Source organism: Thermobia domestica, chromosome 1 (assembly GCF_964235325.1).
Source record: "Thermobia domestica chromosome 1, izTheDome1.hap1.1, whole genome shotgun sequence".
Lineage (NCBI taxonomy): Eukaryota > Metazoa > Arthropoda > Insecta > Zygentoma > Lepismatidae > Thermobia > Thermobia domestica.
The window spans coordinates 125,787,849-125,810,392 of NC_137454.1; the positions used below are offsets into that span (position 1 = coordinate 125,787,849).

At 35.2% G+C, this 22,544-nt stretch overlaps 1 protein-coding gene across 1 annotated transcript in view; it reads left to right on the forward strand.

Annotated features, from left to right (window-relative positions):
* Nucleotides 1–21,044, forward strand: part of LOC145689013 (spondin-2-like) — a 76,850-nt gene extending 55,806 nt beyond the window's left edge. The window contains exons 5-6 of the mRNA XM_081763156.1: nucleotides 4,697–4,934; nucleotides 19,575–21,044. Coding sequence (XP_081619282.1) covers nucleotides 4,697–4,934; nucleotides 19,575–19,777 — 441 coding nt within the window. The 3' untranslated portion in view covers nucleotides 19,778–21,044. The remainder of the gene's footprint in view (nucleotides 1–4,696; nucleotides 4,935–19,574) is intronic.
* Nucleotides 21,045–22,544: the final 1,500 nt, after the last annotated feature.

Here is a 22,544-nt window from a genome sequence, read left to right on the forward strand (position 1 = left end):
CAGGAGTGAACTTCAGAGATACATACTTGTCATCAAATATCACAACAAATTCATACTCAATTAAAATTACATTCTGAAAGCTCGAAGCAGAGCATCTCTAGCTAAATGCTACTAACGTGTTCTCAATGAATACAGAACATTGCTCCTGTAATCTCAAAGTTTTTATTGAAGTTATTTTGAGAAATTATTTGAATAGGCATTTCTTTAAGATCAACACTTTTCTTATATACTGGAGAAAGAGTATTACTTATAGTTGGGAATGTTTACAGATATATATATATATATATATATATATATATATATATATATATTGTAAATTAATTTGTATCAAATTGTACTTGCAATGAATACACACTAGGATTCGTAAAAGTAGATTACAACAAGAAAACAATAAAAATTACATCAAATAATTAATAAAAACATGAAACGTAGATCATCAGGGATTGTTACTTCTGCAGCAAAGATATCCTAGTTGTATTACAGTGATAGGGATGTTAAACTGAGTATCTCAAGTGAGTCAAATAGTGCGAGACGCAAGAAAATAAAATAGTTATTTTCATACTTAGTTAGTATTTAAAAAGTGAATAAATACTTAAAACATTATTTAATATGCAGATCTTAGAAAATAGAAAGAGCATAAGGAAATCCGAGTAGCAGATAGATACCTATTCTACTTTCCTGACACGGTATCTTTTCTTTGCAACCAGCTTCGGATGACTGGAGTAACACTGCTCACACTAGCGTTATCAGAACAAAGGTAATATGAATGTGTATTATCTTCTCGGGGCAAATCGAAGTACACAGAAATATTAGTCAAGAGCCGCGAGTTTGGCATGCTGGAATTACACGGTTGTTGTCTCTTAAAGAAAATCAAAACTAGAGGAAAAATACGGTCTATATCTTCCTGTATTCATTCGATCTTTCTGTAATATAGCTGCAGGAGCACCGTCACATTAAATAGCTTAACCACTTCTATGGATCTCCAGTCAATTGGCAAGGAACACACCTAATAAAACTCATAAATCGTATCTACTAATGTTGCTCCTTCATAAGTAATTACTTGTTTCTTGATTATCATGACCAAGCTGATGCCATTAGTACTATCATCTACCGACTTCTGACCTATATACTCTTTATATTCCATATCACTCTGAACTACCATCACAGCATCTTGCTTTCGTTGATCGCTCACATTTCTATACATGTAGAAAGTTGCTTCGTACCAGAAATCTTCAAGCACTATGATTACATTACTAACTTTAGCACATTATCGGAAGCATTTCAGCATATGAACGCCTCCAATGATGTTGTAATCAATCTGGTGGAAACGACAATTCCACTGCTTATTGGAATTGCTTCAATGGTTATGAGGGAAATATACAAATAAATCCCACCCAATCTTCGTACAATACTGCTGTCCGCTCGGAGAAACAAAGAACAAATATTTACTGCGTATCTTCACGACATTTTATATCCCTCAGAATCAGAACATATATATATCGTACTCATACTGCTATCAAGGTTAATACTGAGTCTAGCTACTTACAGCCGAATGTGAATCTTTGAGTTCCTATTCAGTTACTTACAATTTTCATCATTGTGCATTAATTTGTGTCTGTTATTCAACGAAAATACGATGATTAGATTTCAGTTAAATTACCTATCGAAATATTAAAGAAAAATTCTTTTGCTGTGCTCACTTTTCACAATCACATATACCTCATACTTCGTATAGGTTTATTTCTACCAAAGTGGAAAATATATTGCTCTTACAGACTGGTTCATTTAACAGTTATTATTTAAGAACATCCATGTAAAATGAGCCCATTCATTCTTGAAGTACCAACAACTCCTAGTTACACATCAAGCATGTTTTAGACTTCCGTTTCCGATCAACTATAAAGTTCGTTTGGCAGCTCTCACAATCAATAAGTACAGTTCTATTAATCCTCCTTGCTTTGTGTCATTTGATTTAGTGAATATATTTGACATAAGCATATTGTTTTTATGACAGTATACTATTCTCTTTCATAAGCTTATCCAACTTAAACTTCCTGTTACTTATTTCTGTGTCATATATTACGTATTTCCTTATTATCAATAATCAGATATTTAGTGTATGTTCTGCCTTGCTAATATTCAGGAACCGTCATTATTTATATCACTTTTTTTAAAACTGATTTGCCATAGCTATCCACAAATGCTAATTCCCTTTCGTATACTGATGAAACGATCTCTCAAATGGAAGACCTTGGAATATTATGTAAGAGATAAACAATTCTGATCCAGAAACTAAAATGATCCTGAGTGATAACTGAAAGTTACAGGGAATAAATATATTGAGTAAACGTAACAATTGTGTCAAATCGCAGTGAATAGACTGAATGCAAACCGAGTGAATACAACAATGGGTAGAAGTCTTAAAAGCCTTCTGTCATAGAACACCTTGAGCTTTATTCAACCAAAGAGAGTGAATTCAGCTCTTGTTTCATCTTCTACTGCTACTCACTTTTAATTTATTATTCCAGTTAATAATAATAATAATAATTCCTATCGTGTATCTCTTATCTTCAAACGGAAGCAATAAGGAAGGAAAACAATGTTCTTCTTAAAAGGAAAGTAAATTTTATCAATTTTCCTGTCATGCCCTAGAAACAAGTGCAAATATGAATGGAAAAGTGTGTCATGATCTACCAGGAAATCTATAGCGTAAGATTAAGGATTTTTTTTTTTTTTTTTTTAACCTTCCATAGCCCACGTGCAGTCTCACTCCGCAATATTTATTTATCTTATTTTAATATGTATTTTATTTTGAAACGATATTAAATTTTTTAATATTTTCTTTGGAATGTTTTTAACAATTGCCCACGTATATTTTACAGCACAAACTCCCTTAACAGTTCTAAGAAAACTAAAATTTCTCTATACGTGGAGACGCGCGTGCTACGGCGAATTAATGGTTATTGAATTAAGTGGATAGAAAGGTACAGACGCTTATCATTGGTAATTCTTCTATGCATGCTTTCCTGAAGTTTGCCAACCTTCCCAGTAAATAGATAGATAAATTAATTTATTTTTCAAGAGCTTTTATTTTTCAGACCAGAAATTGTTATCACAAACGTAAGCTTCTAGGGCCTTTTCCTTGAGGCTATAGTTTCATCCTTTATCTCTATCTTGACATGGAGATAGACTATTCCCTGGTTAAAGACATAAGCGCAAGGGCGCCCATCAGGGGAGACAAGGTGGGGCGCTCACCCCCCATAGAGGAAATTGTACTTCAGAATACCGAAAATCCAATAGAAATTTTACATTAGTTACAGCAAAATTTGAAACTATTTTTGAAACGTCGCGGTCGCTTATACTTGCCCCCTTCCTTGGAAACCACAACATGGGCGCCCTTGCATAGGCGTACCATTTGATCAAAAGTTAAAAGGAAAACATAATCTAAATAATGTCAACACGAAAGCTGATTATTGCTTCCATCCCTTAAATCAGGTTTTTCCCAACCAGTGTGTTGCACAGTCTCATGGGGCATTTAGCAAAATTTTATTATAATAATACTGCCATCTAGATCTATAAGTGCACACTTTATTCGTACGACATATTTTAGTTTTACCTTAAAGATTTCAATAACAAGTTAAAATTAATTTTGAGACAAAGTATACGAGTCAGTGCCTGTAATGGATATAGTAATGATCAATTCTAACTTAATATAAGTGAGTAGCAATATTTGGGTGTTCAGTAAAGTGTGTCATCAATTGGAAAAGGTTGGAAAGCATTCCCTTAACAGAGAGTATTAGAGCTGAAAGCGACATATAAATTTCAGCGTTATAGGTCTACTTCTCAGCCTTATATGTGGCTTATATTCTCTTATATAAAGGGCGTCTCAAAGAGATACTAAAATAGGAGATAATATGGAATAGAAATTAAATGGCTAAACAAAGGTTTAGTCATGATCATGGATACTACATCCCTACACACGTAAGAGATATGTAAAATTATGTCTTCCAGATGACGCCTAACACATGACTATCATTTAACCACAAATATTTCTGCAGTTGTCAAGGAATATCCTTCATAGCAGGACTAAATATATAGACAGAAATATTGGCGATTTCTTCACTTATCCTTTCTTTCAGTTTTCAGTTGCTTGACTATGATACGCAATGTTCCTAAGGTGACCCCACAAATAATAATAATAAAAAAAAGTTATCAAGGAATCTCGTGGGTCATAAAACGTCACCGAAATCTGCAATTACTAGGGGTCAAACAACTGTCATAAAGATACAATAGAGTTACATGTAGTATAAGATGCTACTTCATCTTGCTGAAATCAGTTATCACTCAATAAATACGTTCAGCATAGTAAATAGGGTTTACTCGTTAGATGATCGCAAGTCATTACAAACTTTCTTCTCAACATTGCCGAACTTGATTGGCTGTTACTTGTGCAACCCATGGAATTTGAATTTTAACTGAGAATATAGCAAGAAGTACAGTATGTCTTCATATTTATTGTCTATGTATTAAACTTTTATATTCCCATTGGATTTTGTACATTTTTGTATTAAGTTTCCAGTATTTGTATTTTACAAGGTGTTAATTTTTAAAGTATTGACAGTAATTAGAGTATATTAATGTTGCTTTTATTACACATTTGAGTTGTATATTAATAATTTCAATTTTGTTGTTTTAGTGGAAAGAATACAGGCTAAGTGGAGTGTTCGACGTACCAAGTGTTCCTGAGGGAAGAGTACTTACTATGGATGATTTAGAGAGAATTTCTGGAAAGCAAATAAGCAATGAAGTTGTATCTGGTTTTCCAACGAGACCTTTAAAGACTATGATTCCTTCTGGGAATGATAATTCACTTTATCATTCAATAGCAGCCAAATATAAAAGGAAAAATGCCAGGCTTAGGAGGAAAGGTCTACGTAAGTTTTTTCAATTTTCTGTTCTTCTTTATTCATTTCTTTAAAACACTCATTAATTACAATCTAAGTAGAGCTACAACGTGGGAAGAGATATTAGAAATTTGCTACTGGTACTGAGAAAAAAAGTTAATGTATTGTACGTACAAAAAGGTATAGCCTTCACAAAAATTATAACGTTGTGTTGTACGTTTTAGACTTGCAAACTATGCTATGCACAAGTGTCGGAAATCTTATAATTTAGAACAGCTTTGTCCGTCCGTCGACAGGCATCAGAGCAAAAATGGTAAGAGATATCGAAATGTGTTTTTTTTTTTTTTTTTTTTTGCAATTGATTCAACGTCCCAAGAATAGATCCTACCTTCTTCAGTTACTCTCTATTCAAACCGGAAGTGGTTCAAATTAGTGATTCTCGTTTTCAATCTTTATCACCATAGTACGAAAATGGTAACAGATAGCGAGAAGTGGTTTTCTGCAAACGATTCTATATCTTAAGGCAACGTACCATGATTATCTCCAACATTCTACCAAAACTGGAAGTGGTTTGAATTTGATGTTACTTCCGGTTTCAATGCTGATTTCCACAGAGCAAAAAACAGTAAGAGATAATCGAGATGCAGTTTTTCGCATTTAATTCAGCGTCCCAAAAATAGGTCCCATCTTCTTCATTAATTCTCTACTCAAACCGGAAGTGGTCCAAATTAGCCGTTTCTGGTTTCAACACGAATCGCCGTAGAACAAAAATGGTAACAGATAACGCAAGCAGTTTTCTGCAGTCGATTCAGTGTCTCAAGAGAGCATATCGTCACAACTACTACAAAATTGTCGTCATATCTCAGCAAACTACTCAAAAGGTAGAAATTTATTGTTCGTAATGCAATTAAGCGACTGAAGAAAAGTTTCATTCACTCATTCTCAAAGGTGCAGTTAAGTTGAGATATCTTCATAAATTTTATTGTCAAGATCTACTGCCATTATACAAAATTCAGTGTTTTTTTTTTCTTTTGGTTCTTACATTATAAGGGGTGAGAAAATGACTCAATGTGAACACAGAACTCAATAAACACTTCTTTGATACAGAAAATCATACGAGTTTTTTTCTCTATATATGTCAGAAACTCATTATGTGTTCATATCATCATCAACTATCAAATCAAGGGAGTGGCTATGTGAACGGTAACCGTTCATACTTCGGAAATTCATTTTTTCCCATTATATAATAGTAAATTTCATCTGAAGGTAGATAAGGAATTTAAGATCACTGTACCGATATTGAGTTTTTAGTGCAGGAGAACTATATATTTTTTAAATAAATACCATACATATAGTCACTGCCTTAGTTCACACATAAAGCAATTCTGTATGCGGGTAACAGAAATGTAAATCGTTATGTACAAACGGGTCTACTAGTTTAACATAACTTCATTCATTTAAAGAACTCATTTGAACCGTAAAATTACCGAATTTAGGAGGACTAAACTGAACCGATATTAAATGTTTATAACCAAGCAGGAAATCGGGATCGATAATATTGTAGATGCCCGGTAATCTACCAACTGCCGGTTGCGGAATACGTTGTTGCTAATCCATTTCCAATGCGATCAAACATTCCGTACTGCCTTACCAGTTATCGAAAGCGTGAACGATTACCGCGCATATAGCCACTGCCTAAAATTAATTGTTTGCCTGCAACTAGAAACGTTAGAGTTTTATTTTATTGGATCAAAAGATCCAGCACATTTCAGTCAAAAATTTTCTTATAGGCCTTATATCTGGAGAACTACATATAATGTAGCCAAACCCAAACTATCACTTAACTCAGTATGATGTGATTATTTTGTAAAAAAGTGCGAAAACTCGATTTGGGGGTCGTTCAAAAATTTTGTGGCCCCTGATCCTAAAACTAATTATTGGCGAAGATCGCAATCTTTTGATACATTGTTTTAGATCATTCCTAAAATTCTTGGCCAAGATTGCAATCTTTTAATACACTTTTTTGATCATTCCTAAAATTCTTGGCCAAGATCGCAATCTTTAGATCCATTTTTGGGATCATTCCTAAAATTTTTGTTTTATTTTAATTATTATTTTTTTTTAGATTATAAGTTTTTTTAATTTTTCTCCCACGAGTGGCCCACAAAATAAATTAAAATCTTACATATTGGAAGATTGAGCTATATTGTGAAGACCTGAATTGCAAAACATCCCAAGTCCACTCTTTTTCTTCGTATTTTGCGTTTTTTTTTTAATGTTGGCATCTATATTTTAAGGGCGATTCACCTGCATAATACGTAAGTCCAAATCAAAACTTAAGTACAAAATAATTTCAGCTAAACAGAATAGCATGCCAAGTATATAATCTTGACTTTCTTCTAAAAACAAAAAAAGTACTCCAGTGGACTTGGGATGTTCTGCAATTCAGGTCTTCATTTATAACATGGAAACGAAATGCTAAAATTGTGATTTTTCTCGTACTCTGAACACACGTAGTACAGCTATATTAATGTTTAATAAATATAGGCCTAAATACAATAATTAAATTTTATTTAAAATATTCTTACTTTCGACATGTTTTATTTGATAGTACTGTAGAATTCATCCCTGGTTCTACTGTGTGAATCTAAAATGTCAAAAAGTGCTCTCACAATTAGAACGTCTTAAATCAAACATCGGTAGCACTATACAGATGGACATTGGAAAGTAAAGCTATACGCATCTGTCAAAACATTTAAAATTTCTTTAATCACGTTTGGCATTTCAAGGCCATTTCTTCGCGGAAGAAAGACGTAGGGAAGTCATTAACATTTTTTAACATTCCTCAGCTAAATATAACTAATGGAGTCTGGATCTTCTTACTGTTGGTTTTAAAATACATAGTTCAGTTGAAGATGAAGAATACTGTTATTTCATTCGTGATTTTATTTAAATAAAATTACTTTTCTATTTATTTTTCCTATTTTGCAACTACATTTACCTGTAGGTTATTACACAAAATTCATAGGTACTAAGCAGGGAGGATTTTCTTTTTTTTGACAGGTCAAGACAAATTATTTTCAATTCACAGACGTACTATTTTTACCTAATACGTTTCAAACAGTATGAGCTGTATGAGTAAAGAGCATTGTATTACTGCTAATTATGTATTACCCATCTGACGAGTTCGTGCGTTTGTTTGGTAGGTAGAGTTGCTGGGATGTGTTTATATGCTATTATTGGTTGAAGGAATTGGCGGGAGGGGAGATGGTAGTGCTCTTCTGCTTATTTTACAGTGTGGCCAGAACATACGAACACTGAAAGCAAATAACATTCTTGACTGAAAAGTCACTGCATGGTTTGCTATGTTATATCTAGATATAATATTGTTGAAGTGATTATTGTAATTAAAAGTGGAAAATGGAAACGAAAAAACAAAGCCACCACATAAATTAATGCATTCCAATATTAGAAGGACTACGTAAAGTATTAAAATTTTGTAGAAAAGAAAGAAAATAAGTAGTCTCATATTGCCTTTAATAAAAGAGAAATAGCTGCCCGTATGGTAGACAGAAGTGTAAGAACTGTTATTAAAATTGATACATTTTGTTCAACCATACTATTGAAAGTACCTAGGTATTTTGCTCAAAAATTGGTTCTGCTCATATCCAGTATATTCTATTTGTGATCCCCAATAATACGACTTTTCTATTAACTTATCATAAATATTGTACAGCCATATCAGAAACAAAACTTATATCCCAGAAGCTCCCTATAACTCTATATAAAATTTCAACTTCGTTGGGCCCAAAATGTATCATCTACGGGAGCAAGTAATAGCATTAAAAATAAATAGGTTTTCAAATTTTCTTTTTAAATTTTATTGACCTAATTAGCCGAATTGTAACGCATGCGACTTCGTAGGATAGTCCCTGGTTCTACTCCCAATTTCACCACCAACATTTTCCGGTGTTGACCTACGAGGGCCACTATTTATATTTTGAGCCTAACAATGAAAAACAGTAATTTGTCATTGAAAATTGATTTATTGTTTTTTGAAATATTCTCCTTTATGATCAATATACTTTTGCTTTCGTTCGAACCATTTGTCAAAGCATTTTTTCAATCTTCTTGAGACACCTCCATAATATGGTTTTTGAACGCATCAATGTCTTCTTCCGCAAACGAAAATCGTTGTCCACGCAATTTATTCTTGACATTCGGGAACAAGAAGAAGTCATTGGGTGCCAAATCAGACTGTACGGCGGATGACCCATCATTTCGATTTTTTGAGTGTTCAAATAGTAAATTATTAGACGAGATGTGTGAGATCTCGCATTGTCATGATGAAGAATGATCCAACGGCGCTTGTTTGTTTTCCGTATTTGACCGAAGACCCCCGGCAAACAAAATGTTGTGTACCATTCAGAGTTGACCGTTCTACGTTCCTCTAAAGGCACAGTTGCCACATGACCAGTTTTCCCGAAAGAACAGGCGACCATTTGTTTCGATGTGCTTCGGGCGCGAACAACTTTTGTTGGATTTGGTTCATCTTGAAACACCCACACAGTCGACTGCTGTTTACGTTCCGGCTCATACAAGCTCGGACTGGCCAGAGCAGAAGGGCAAGGATACCTGCGGGGGCCCCCTCTCTCTCATATATAATAATGAATATCCAACAACATGGAAAGTAAGATAAAACATGTCTGCTGTGTTGGAGCATAGTTACTCCTTGTAGTTCGTTCTGCTCCCAGGATTCGATGGCCCCTGCATTGAATGTAGTCTTGAGGTCCCATTATTGGTATGAAACTAACAGTATTGTAAACTCCTGTTTGGGAACCTTTGTATGCGGTCTAGTAAGAATATATTTAAACAATATGAAAAATAGGGCCCCAGCATCATATTGTTAAATGTGTATTGGGGTCCCATGAATGCCAAAATAAGACTGACTTTTATAATGTCCTGATAGGGCCCTTTGTTAATCGTCTGACAAGTTATTGCTAGATCATAAAGAAACAGAACAAGTCCCCACCCTGGGTCCATGGGCCATTACCACGCGTAAATGAAGCTGACAGCTTTATGAAGAAAAGCCACTCCATCGCAAAGATTTTATAAAACTGTTAAATTTGTACTATTTCTACTACTACTAATACTACTACAACTAAATAATAATAATAATAATAATAATAATAATAATAATAATAATAATAATAATAATAATAATAATAATAATAATAATAATAATAATGTGGGTTCCTGGTGGGGCCCTATACAACCCAGTCTGAGACTGGGCTCATATGCATATAGCCATGATTCGTCACCTGTTACAATCTTATATACGTCTTTTGAAGCACCGCGATTATATTTATTGAGCATTTGTGTGCACCAATCAGCGCGAGTTTGTTTTTGAGTTTTTGTCAAATTATGTGGGATCCAACGAGGACAAACCTTTCTCACAGCTAAATGATCATGTAATATTTTATATATACACCGATGAAACTAATGCCTAGGATTGACTCAATCTCACAGTATGTCACATCACGATCTTGCATTATTAGGTTTTGCAAAGCCACTGGCGCAAATCCCGGGGGAATGAGGGGGACATTTCCCCTCGAATCTTGAAACAGGGGGACTGTCCATCCGAATAATCCGATTTGAAATGTGTTTTGGGAAAGAAATTTGATTTTTGTCCGATTGCCACAAAGGAATGTGAGATGAAATCGACGTCCCCTCAGAATAAGCCTCAAATCTGCCCGCCTCCCAACGTTGAAGACAACTCTGATCCTTCACAATATTGTTTTTCAACTTCATAAATATTTTGGACATCGAAAAAAAAAAAGAGAGAGAGATTATGGGAAAGATCTTACCTTCCCCCCTCAATGTTGAAGACTGATTTGTACCGCTGTGCACAGCATCAATGTTTTCTTGAATAACAACTTATTTTGGACGACCTTCGCGAATTTTGTCAGTGAGCGAATGGCGGCCACGAGTAAAATCATTATACCTGCGTTTCACAGTGACAAAGGATGGGGCTTCATCGCCAAATGTGGAAGTAAGTTGATCGATGCACTCTTGTCTTGATAATCCACGTCGAAAATCATAATAAATCATCGCACGTAAATTTTCAGGAGTTAATTCCATTTTCCTGTTGTCACGCAACCTTCAAGTCAATATAAACACCACAAATAAAGCTATTGACAAAACATTTGAAGTACATTATAGTCAACAATGTCAAACGTTTCTGTGCAAACAAAAAATAGTGCCTAACTACAATAAGTGTTGCCAAGGCTCAAAATATAAATGGTGGCCCTCGTATCTTATGAAGGTCCATGGTGGCTCAGTGGTAGATCGCTCCCCTCTGGCTCGCTGATTTGATTCTAGCTCGCGGAAAATTTTAAATTAAACATTTTACAGTTAAGGAAAATTACATAAATACATTACATAAATTAACATAATAACATTAACATAATTAACGACATAATTTTTAGCGCCACAAAAGTTCTTTTTTTTCGATTTTTGCAAAAACTACGCATTAGAATATGTCCATACACATATTATTTTCTTCAACTCGATGCGCTATTGATTGATATATGTGTTATCTTTGGACATTTTGTTTTACGTTAAACGCTAATAATACTACAAAATTGATATTGATGGTGTAGTAGACGGTCAGATGTCTGTAGAGACCTTAACAACTGTAACTGCGTATATGAACTTTAAACCCAATTCAGTCAGAAGATATTGACAACTAACTTAGTGCCACATGGTTATTTCCGTAAACATTCTTTTGTTCTTTCGTAAATACGTAAAAATTTTAAAATTAAACTTCTATTATTTACGAAAATCCAATGTATCAACTTTTCATGTGCCGAAACGTAAAAGTGCCATTCCAAATGAAATACACGAAGATTTTTTCTTTTTCTTTTTTTTTTTTTAATCTGGTTTTCTACATTTTCACACGTGCATATATTTGCTTTCTATAAAGATGTTTGAAAAAGAAAGAGAGATAAAAGAGAGAGAGACTATTTCTCAATTTTTCTATCTTTAGTTTGATAAAAATGATTCATTTTGCCTCTTCCTGCTGAGTAGTTTCAGCAGCAACTTACGTACTTTAAAAATAAATGTCGGGACTCCACACGTGTCAGTTAAAAAGTGCCATTGTAATGGGTTGGTTGGCTATTTCTTGTTTAATGAAAGCAGATGATATATATTTCAGGTCTTAAATATAGGCATAAGATTCAAGTAATCGAATGAAATTTATGTAATTCTTGAACTGTGGCTATAATATACGTTCATAGTGTTCTTAAGGGTAAGAGTGTAACGTATTAAATCAAATACAATCACTATGAAAATAAATAAATAAAAAAGACATCTTTGGGAACTCCTTACGCGAAATGGAATGACACAGTAGTTTTAAAGTTCATTAATAGATGGCAGGACTCAGTGATTCGCTGCTAGCACAATCTAGTGACGGATAACTGAAATGTCTGAAAGCAGAGGCTCTATATTCTTTCACTACTAACAAAATTTAACAAAACCACACAAGGCTGTTACGACGTCTAGGTAAAATTAACCTACAAGGAAATGAATATTTGATGAATTACAATAAGTAAAATATTAATTCAACGAAATGTTTATCTTCATTCAAGGGTGGGCTGCCCCCCGCTGTCCATTCGACTTGCGGGACCTGGGGCGAAAGTAAATCACAGAGTCAAACATAAAGGCGAGAATTCGAATCCAACATAAGTAACTTGCTTTGCGCCAATTTTGACTTTATCATATCAATGATAGTGATATCCCACTATGAGTGCACTTCATGACATTAATAATATAGGTACAGTCGTAAAAACGATTTACACAATGATGGTTAGTCACATGTAAATCATTTTGAATATCAAGTTTGATTTTAAAATAATAAATTTATTAGTTTTCTTGGAGGAACTATTTCCTGCTATGGTACGGGGTCTGGGCAGTTGCCCCTCTTGTCCCACCTACAGGATAGAGATATTGATGTGGAACTTATCAATGGATGCGTCGCCCCTGTATGTCACTGATTTAGTAACATCTGAAACTTGAAAATTATACTTGTTATCGTAATTATCACAGATCAAAGAGTACGTTACGATATTAAAGTTGTTAGAATAAATCCCACCTAAATGATCTTTAGAAGTCTCAAAATCAGCACTGTAACCTGGGATGTTTCCTTGAAGGTAGGCATTAATATTTGTTCCCCCTTCGAGAAACATGAAATTTTCCTTCGAATTTAAAACCTTAATGAACATTTTTATTACTTGTTCAGGCTCCATTTGGTGGTTTACTGAAGTAGGATCTAGATTATTACATTAATACCTCATCTTAGGGAAATGTATTTTGTTCAAAAGATGAGGTAGCAGCAATATCTTAAATTATTTTCAGTTCTTTTGGGTTAAATTGAAGGGGCAGACAATATTTGACACAACTTAAAGCGTAAGAAATATATTTCTGATGGCCTAATGGTAGACATTTTACTGAAAAGGGCGCAGATCATATTTTCATTTCATTTGAGAGGGTTGTTTTATTTACCGTATTCCATAAGGCAGGATTTTGTCGCCCAGGGACCATTCTAAAAATACTGTTTTCCAAATCAATAAATACTGATGTATAAGATATGAGACACTGACTAATCATAACATAAATCAGGAAAGCTCAACAGTAAAATGCAATTGTATCATAACAATGAAACACTCATAAATTTCTTGCGCTGGTAGCTTAGTGATAAGATCTGAAAAACTATAGATAATTTTGGAAGATAATCAACAACGGAAAGATTCAGAAAATAGATCAACGTATGTGTCAATAATGAGAAAAGAGAAATTTTGTATCATATAAAAGGGAATGTGGGTTTCTGTCTGGTACTATTTTTTTTTGTTTGTTTTACGTCCCACGGTTATGTCGGATAGGATAAAGGAGACGGTGATGATGAGAAATGAATGAAATGGCGGAATGAGGAAAGTAGGAGGAAATGGGAGAACCCCGAGAAAACCCACGCACACGGTGTTTGTCCACCACAAAGTTCACTTGGCGGGAATAGGGCTTGAACCCGGGACCCCATACACCAGAGGTGAATGAGTTACCACTTTTATTTAAAAAAAAAAACTTTCTGACTTATTTTTCTATTTTAACCACTTCTCAGGACTACTAGACTCGACAGGGACACGAACACACAATCATCGAGGACAGTTAAAATTCCACCCGTGCTACTACAAGGGACTCGAACCCCCAATGGTCTTCACCTCATGATCATCAGCCTAACGCCTCAGACCGCTCAGCTACACCCACCGGCCACCACTGAGCCACCGCGGTCCCTTTCTGGTAGTATCATTCAATAACTACTGAACCATTGATATTTAGCATGATTATCAATCTTAGCCCCCCCCCCCCTCAGGTATCATATGACGTTAAATCGATTAAAATATCCCAAGGAAGGGAGGGATGATGATTTATAAGAAAAATGGAATATCTGATAAGCCAGACCCGTATCCACGAGGGCACGGGGGGCGGGCCCCCATAAATATTTACTGCCCCCTTCCCTAAAATCTTACGGTAGGCTTGCAAATGAACTATAATATCGATGGATCCCCCCGTACATTTTTGGGCTGGCTACGGGCCTGTCACAAGCTCGTCAAGCTAGGAAGATCAAACTTGGCATATAAACTCCTCATTAGGAATTAACCAATCCACGTTCCAGCGTTTTTGAAATACTTCCCTTTTAAGGGGGGGGGGGATTTGTCTACATGTTCATGAACATGTTTATGTCTTTCTAGATTTTATGTTTAACTCTTCTGTAACACATTTACAACATGGGCGTCCACAGAAATTTTCGGAGAAGGAACCAAAGTTTGTAGTTCTTTGGTTTGTACTATATACTAGGTGAAATGTCCCGTCTTCGCATGGGAAGAGTAACTTTATGATTAGTATGTGAACCGCTTCTCCCTTAGAATAAGGATTCCAATTAAAGTGTAATGATAAAAATTCTTTGGCCTTTCCATACCTATCGATTCCCAGGCAAACTGACATACACAGGTAGAATAAGGTTAAGAAATGTCACGTCTTTGTTGAAAGTAAAAGAAGGTGAGAAATAAATAAAGATCAACCAACGCCTTTGGCGTAATTCCTGTTAATTCTCGTGGAACACCGAGTGAAACGAATAACGAGAAATAACGACTTCGCCGTTGTTTCTATCGATTTCCAGGCAACCTCAGATGCCCTTTTTTGTTTAAACTTGGACTTAAATGTTATTTCGAGTCTCATAAATCATCTTAGCGACCTCAAAAACTATGAATTCGACAGTAATGTTAATTGTTTTCGACCAATTTTGCATATAACCCATCTTCACCATCTAGTATCCTAGCTCCTCATCCCTAGCACCTGTCTTCCCTAAACTTGTACTTGAATGTAATTAAGAGTGTCATCAATCATCCCAGCAACACCGAATTCTATGGATTCGACACTAATATAGGTCATTTTCAATTATTTTACACGTACTTCCTTTCCACATTCCTAGAGCTTAGGGTGCCTTATCCCAATAGTATTTTTTTTTTTGGATTGTAAGACATACATGTATCAAGTTCGGCTGAAATTGCTCCAGGCATTCCAGAGTTATGATAAAATATACAAACGCTGGAAGGCTACGTACATTTTTAAATATATAAATATCTCTTCTTCCTTGAAAACGGGAATTTTCAAAAACACTGGGACAAGCGTACCTTTTATTTTTAATGAAGAACTCATATACTGAGTTTCATCTTCCTAACTTGACGGGCTCATAAGATACTAAAGTTTTGCAAAAATCATGACCCTTGCTCTTTACCTAGGATATGCATTTTAATCACTTAGGATGTCATAGATCGTTAGGTTAAGGTTGACAATTATACCAAGTATTGTTTCAATTGACTTAGTAGTTATTACGTAATGCTACCGGACAAAAAATCACATTTGCTTTTATATAATAGACAAGCATACTGAATTTAAAGTTTTTATTCCAATTCCAGGTACCTAATACATGAGATTATTGGTCCCAAAAAAAGGCCCATTTAAATAACATGGTGAATTTCCTCATCTCCTCTTTAGAAAATTTAAAAATATTCACTTTTGGCAATCTTGCTGTGAGATAGCCGCGAAAAGTTGCAATCATGCAAAATTTCAACTTTCCACGGCAACTGGAAGTATCCGTTATTTTGTCCTGGGTCCTGGGGCACTCAACCCTTTAGCACCCGTGTATATTTACAGACATCGATGGGATCTCTTTAAATGACCGTAGATCAGACCGTTAGTGCAACACTGGAATAAGTTATACCTCGATCGATTTGTAAGATTGTAGGCTTTCAGTTTACGTAACGAACGGGACATTTCTGTGTACAAAGAAAAACTAATTGAGGGATATTTAAGAAAATTTCCCTTAAAAAGTCCCTTCTCGCGATTCTTTTAGTTATTACGTGGCAACATTGAATAATAATAAAGTATATTTATGTGTCCTATTTTATGTTCAACTTAAACTGAAAATTTCATCTTGATCCATCAAAGAGCAGTAGAGGAAATATAGGATTTTTTTTTTTTTTTAATAGTTTTCACAGAGTTCATAATAATAGATTTTCATGGAAGTACGAGTATGACTTTGTGTCAATGTTCCGACGGTCAGTGCAACACTAGAACAAGTTATACCTTAGGTATGTTTCTTCCATGAACAATTTCAGCTCGACGATCTGGTACAAGTTGTGGTACCTCATTTCGGCTACTATGAGATCCACTTCTTGAATCTGTAACAGTAGTGATTCGTCTTTCTTTCAAATAGTTGTTTCTTTAATGACACATTCAGCTATTCTAGTGACACATGTCACTAGATTTGCCCATTAAACACCCTTTCCCTTTTTTCGTGATCCCCATTTTAGCTCTATTTCTGGCCAAATACTCACCACTTCTCGTTAAACAGGATGCTGCCGTATAGCAGTACGCTCCAAATATGATGAATTATCCACTAAGAGTGTACAATTTTCCGCCACACATGATTCAGCAGACTGACTTAGCAATCGTGATAATTTTTATGAAACTTTGGTAGTTCCAGCGATAGACCGTGTTTGTTTGTGTCGTAATCTGTAGGAATTTGGATGAAAATTGATGTTAAGCGGTGCATCTTATCTTATCTTATGACTATTATCAGTCAAATAGGTAGGTGCACCAGCTCACTAGGCATATGTGCTACAATTGCTAAATGGTCAAATGTGTACCTCAAAAAAAGGATTTATGATTCGAAATCAAAATAGAATAAAATACAGGACACAATCGGGAAGAAATGACACAAGTCAGGAAAATAGTCAAAGTCAGGGAAAGGTCAAAATCGGGAAAGAAGTTCAGACAGGGAAAGAGGGCGAAAAGCCAAGATGAACAGGGCAAAAAATTAAGGGTACGTGGGAAGTATAAAATGAAAAAAGAAAGCGTATAAAAAAGAAGGGAATGTATGCAGGGGCGGATCCAGAGAAGAAACTTTCTTATTTTATATATAAATAAACCCATCTATAACACGTTTGGAGCTCTTAAAAGTAGCAGTATTACCGCCGACCGCCCCCTCCCCCAGAAGTCCGTCCTGGATCCGCCCCTGAATGTATGTATGTGTAAATGTAACAGAAAGTGTTAGTGTAGTGTAGGTGTATAGCGAGGCCCACTTAACCTTCTTCCTCACGGAGCACCACCAGACACGAGGCACCCACTATCACAGGCACTGCCGAACTCCTTAAGCGGTGCAGGTTTGCGGTGTCAGTCTCTTGCCACAGTACTTTGACCTCAAAGTTCTTCTGGAAGTTTTTTTCTTTTTTTAATGAAATTTGTCGTCCTCATATCAGTTTCGTTTTATGCATAGTGTATTGTACAGAATTTTCGTTTTTTCACAACAGCAATCTCTTTTCTTGTTGCAATTGTCGTCTGTCTGACTGGCTTCTTTTTGTTTGTCATTCTTCTCCAGAATAACAGAACACGTGGATTTCAGGGCAAATGTGCTACTATTATCAACTTACAGACAGACACGAACTCAAAGAATATAACAAATTGTTTAATATTAAGGCAATTAAAAAAAAAAAAACTACATATTGGTACTATATTAAGTGCGATTATCTGTGTGCATATGTTTCAAGAATACATGCCCTACGCAATAACTTCAAGAGTTTTTTGATAACTTCACATACCAGCAGACATGTTTGGAAGTGTATTCATTGTAGAATATCAAAACAACAAGTATTTTCAAAGGAACGTAATGGAACCGCACAACAGTAAAATCATTGCTTTGAAATATCTATTATACAATGGACTAACAAACCATAGAACCTTCCTGAGGGATTACTCGGTACTGGGAATCTGTCATAATGAAACGAATGAGAAAATCAACTAGAGTAATTAGTATCATTTGCTTTCTATATAAAAATAAACGGAACATTGACACACAAAGTCATACTCGTACTTTCATAAAGATCAATTATTATGAACACTGTGAAGAATATAAAATACATATTTCCCCTGCTGCTATTCGATGGATCAAGATGAAATTTTCAGTTTAACTTGAACATAAAATAAGACACATAAATACATTTTATTATTTAAGAAGTTTGCAGTGTTGCCACGTTCAACGGCCGATTTCTCTGGAACTTTGGGGTGCCCCATTCATAAAAAAATACATACAACAATACATATAACAATAAAAAATACATATAAAAATACATATTCATAAAAATGCGTAGGAGCCCACATGAGCTTTGGAGGGCCCCGGGCCTCCCGCGCCCCTCAGGATCGGCGCCCTTGGTAATAACTGTACATTGACACAAAGTCATACTCGTACTTCCATGAAAATCAATAATTATGAACCCTGTGAAGATTATAAAATACCTATTTCCTCTGCTGCTGTGTGATGCATTAAGATGAAATTTTCAGTTTAAGTTCAACATAAGGCATAATACCTAAATATATTTTAATATTTATCTAATTTGCAATGTTGCCACGTAATAACTAAAAGAATCGCGAGAAGGGACTTTTTAAGGGAAATTTTCTTAAATATTCCTCAATTAGTTTTCTTTTGTATGCATAAATGTCTCGTTCATTACGAAACCTGAAAGACTACAATCTTACAAATCGTTCGAGGTATAACTTGCTCCAGTGTTGCACTAACGGTCTGATCTATGGTCATTTAAAGAGATCCCATCGATGTCTGTAAATATACACGGGTACTAAAGAGTCAAGGGCCCTAGGACCCAGTTGTTGCACTTATATGTTGACCAAGAACTATTTTTTGATTCTAAGGATCCTAAGGAACATTTCTAATATAGTGGCAAAAGTTCTCGGGGGGGGGGGGGGAGTTATCATCTCCTTGGCCCTTGGCCTAATAATTTTCAGCAAAAAGGGCAATTCTTTTGTATTTTTCCTACCACCTAGTATCACATAACATGTATTTTTTACAACACAACTTGGAAGCATTAAGAAATAAGGAAAATATAGGAGATTTTGATTTAGAAAATATTGCTCATGCTCGAAAACTTAATTCATATTATTGATTAAGCTGAATTCCCCACATTACCCTTCCTTGTACTCCTCGATTGTTTGTATTCCTTTAAATACATTGTAATATATTTCTTCTGTTTTGTTATTTTCCAGGTCGGGTAATCCATTGCGTTGTAAGTGAATGGTCAGAATGGTCACCATGTAACGTATCTTGTGGCATTGGAGAATCAAGTAGGCAACGTCAAGTTCTGCGACATCCTCGACGAGGAGGCCAATCGTGTCCAGAATTGACAGAGACACGACGATGTAGCACCATTAAAGATTGCACAAGAACTTTCCTACATTCTTGGAAGTAGTGGCATTTGCATAACAGAAAGAAAGAAAACATAAAATGAAAGTATTTAACAACAACTAATCAACGATTCTGAACAAGCGTTTATTGTATGGTTCCTAAAAGTTCATGTGGTGCTATACTAGTGTGATATATATATTTTTAAATAACAAATAGATCAGAAAGTATCTGTTTGCAGCATGGACAGAGAACCCAAAGTAAGCGGCATGAACTTAATTATATAAGTTGCTTTGTCTCTATACTTAAATTAAATCCTTTAGGACAATTGAGAGTACCTGAGACAAATCTAAAGTTTAACGTAGTAACTGAACAACGTGTCTCACTACGCTTCAAGTCTGACAGCAGTGCACTTAAAGCCCGTTATGCATGGTCATAGTTTTCTATCAAATATTGTATCAAACTTATCTTTTTATAGTCATATGGACAAAAAAGTTGACTAAAAGTTTTACAGGTACTGTAAACAATCAAATACAAAACTTAATTTTGTTGCTCACCTACACTACTTTATTCAATTGTTACATTTGTTGGTAGAGTGCAACGAGGTATTCGCTTGAGGCAGTTATTTAAATAAGCTGTTCAAATCGGGAATCTTAAAATAAACGAGCAATTGGAAATATGAACCGTGCATGTGAAACGTGATTACCGTACCTGTAGTCTCTGGCCTTGCTTGCCTAACTTCAGCCACATTTTTTCCCCGAGGCTTCTTTGTGCTTGTATTTATTGTAATATTCTTTGAGTTTACAGTTACAAAAACAGGATGCTGCTTGTAGGTATAAATAAACATTTCAATTGCTTCCCATGTCTACGTTTAGCACAACCACACAGTGCTTTTCATTTGTTTTGGGGATGCGATTTCGATAGGAATTGAACGTTTTATTTTAAGACCTTTGTATCAAATGTTGTAACCAACCCAAAAGTTGCATATAACTTGGTATCGTACACATACAAATACCTTTGCTGAATTTGATACAATGTTTGATAGAATATTTGATGATGTGTAACCGGCTTAAGAGTTCAGGTATATCTCATATACTGTAGTATCGTTGCTGCAAAAGAACATTAAATTACAAGCAAAACAAATTGTTTTCGATACAATAACTTGGATTCCATGAAAATGTGAAGAAAGGCGTCCGAGCTACTGTATTGTAAACTTGAAAATCGAATCGAATTAATTATTTTTCTATTTGTCCTGTAGGGAATTCGTCTTTGTTTAAGTATAGTTTCCAAAGAGACTTTATTGTAATAGTAAAAAAAAAAAAAAAAAAAAAAAAGTGACTATTTCAAGTTATGGAAGCAACTAATGTAATTCGTGTCTAAATGAATGAGTTGATGTGTTACTTAAAAATTTTGCGTACTAATTTGTTCAGAAAAACTGAAGAATACATTTTAGTAAACAGATTTTGATTGTGAATAAGGTAATATAAAGAACTACGTATTGTTTCAAGTTATTCTCAAGTCAAGTCTCAGTAGCAATAAGTACCTAATCAGCATTATTAGTGCATTGGAAGGATCACGAAAGAACATTATTATGGATTTAGAGGAAACTCAGTAGGTATTTGTGCCTTCAAACCAAACCTCGCTCTTGCTCTCAACACTAAGGGCTAAAAGACTTCGTGACTATTCTATCATTTTTCTGTGATTTTTAACATGTACGAACAAATGTACATATGCGCATTGATAAAATAAATTAATTTTAAAAAAATGACTAAAAAGAAGAAAAAGTGTTTTCAATGTTCAAATTTCATTCAATTCAATGTATACAGCAGTAACTGCATTTAATAATATTAGCTGGTGTAATTGAAATGTCCATTTTACATCTGACGGGAAGTCGCCCTCTGTAACGCAATCAGTGGATAGGTCGAGGTCATATGTACAATATCCGCTTCTTGCATGTTCAGAATACAATATGAGCTTCCCAGTCAGTCAGTCGGAAGTACGTTATTGAACAAGATCCTGTGAAAATGCACCGTGGAGAACACACAATTACAAGTGATATTCCTTTGCGAGTTCAAAGTAAGACATTCTGTATACCTAGCCGCGTAAAACACGCGTGTCAAGTTAGACCAACCACCAACACCAAAACGTACGGAACATATCTCAGAATTATGGGCTATTTATGGGCTAATTAGTTGCTCTAATCCCAATTTTTGGGCTCCTACTGTTTAGCGGGAAATCGGATTCAAAGTGGGCGAGTCCAGCTTGATATCAAGTTAGAACCCCCCATATAGTTAGAATGGTCCGATCGAAAAAATTCAAACGCCAGAATTATGGGCTATTTATGGGCTAATTAGTTGCTCTAATCCCAATTTTTGGGCTCCTACTGTTTAGCGGGAAATCGGATTCAAAGTGGGCGAGTCCAGCTTGATATCAAGCTAGAACCCCCCATATGGTTAGAATGGTCCGATCGAAAAAATTCAAACGCCAGAATTATGGGCTATTTATGGGCTAATTAGTTGCTCTAATCCCAATTTTTGGGCTTCTACCGTTTAGCGGGAAATCGGATTCAAAGTGGGCGAGTCCAACTTGATATCAAGCTAGAACCCCCCATATGGTTAGAATGGTCCGATCGAAAAAATTCAAACGCCAGAATTATGGGCTATTTATGGGCTAATTAGTTGCTCTAATCCCAATTTTTGGGCTCCTACTGTTTAGCGGGAAATCGGATTCAAAGTGGGCGAGTCCAGCTTGATATCAAGCTAGAACCCCCCATATAGTTAGAATGGTCCGATCGAAAAAATTCAAACTCCAGAATTATGGGCTATTTATGGGCT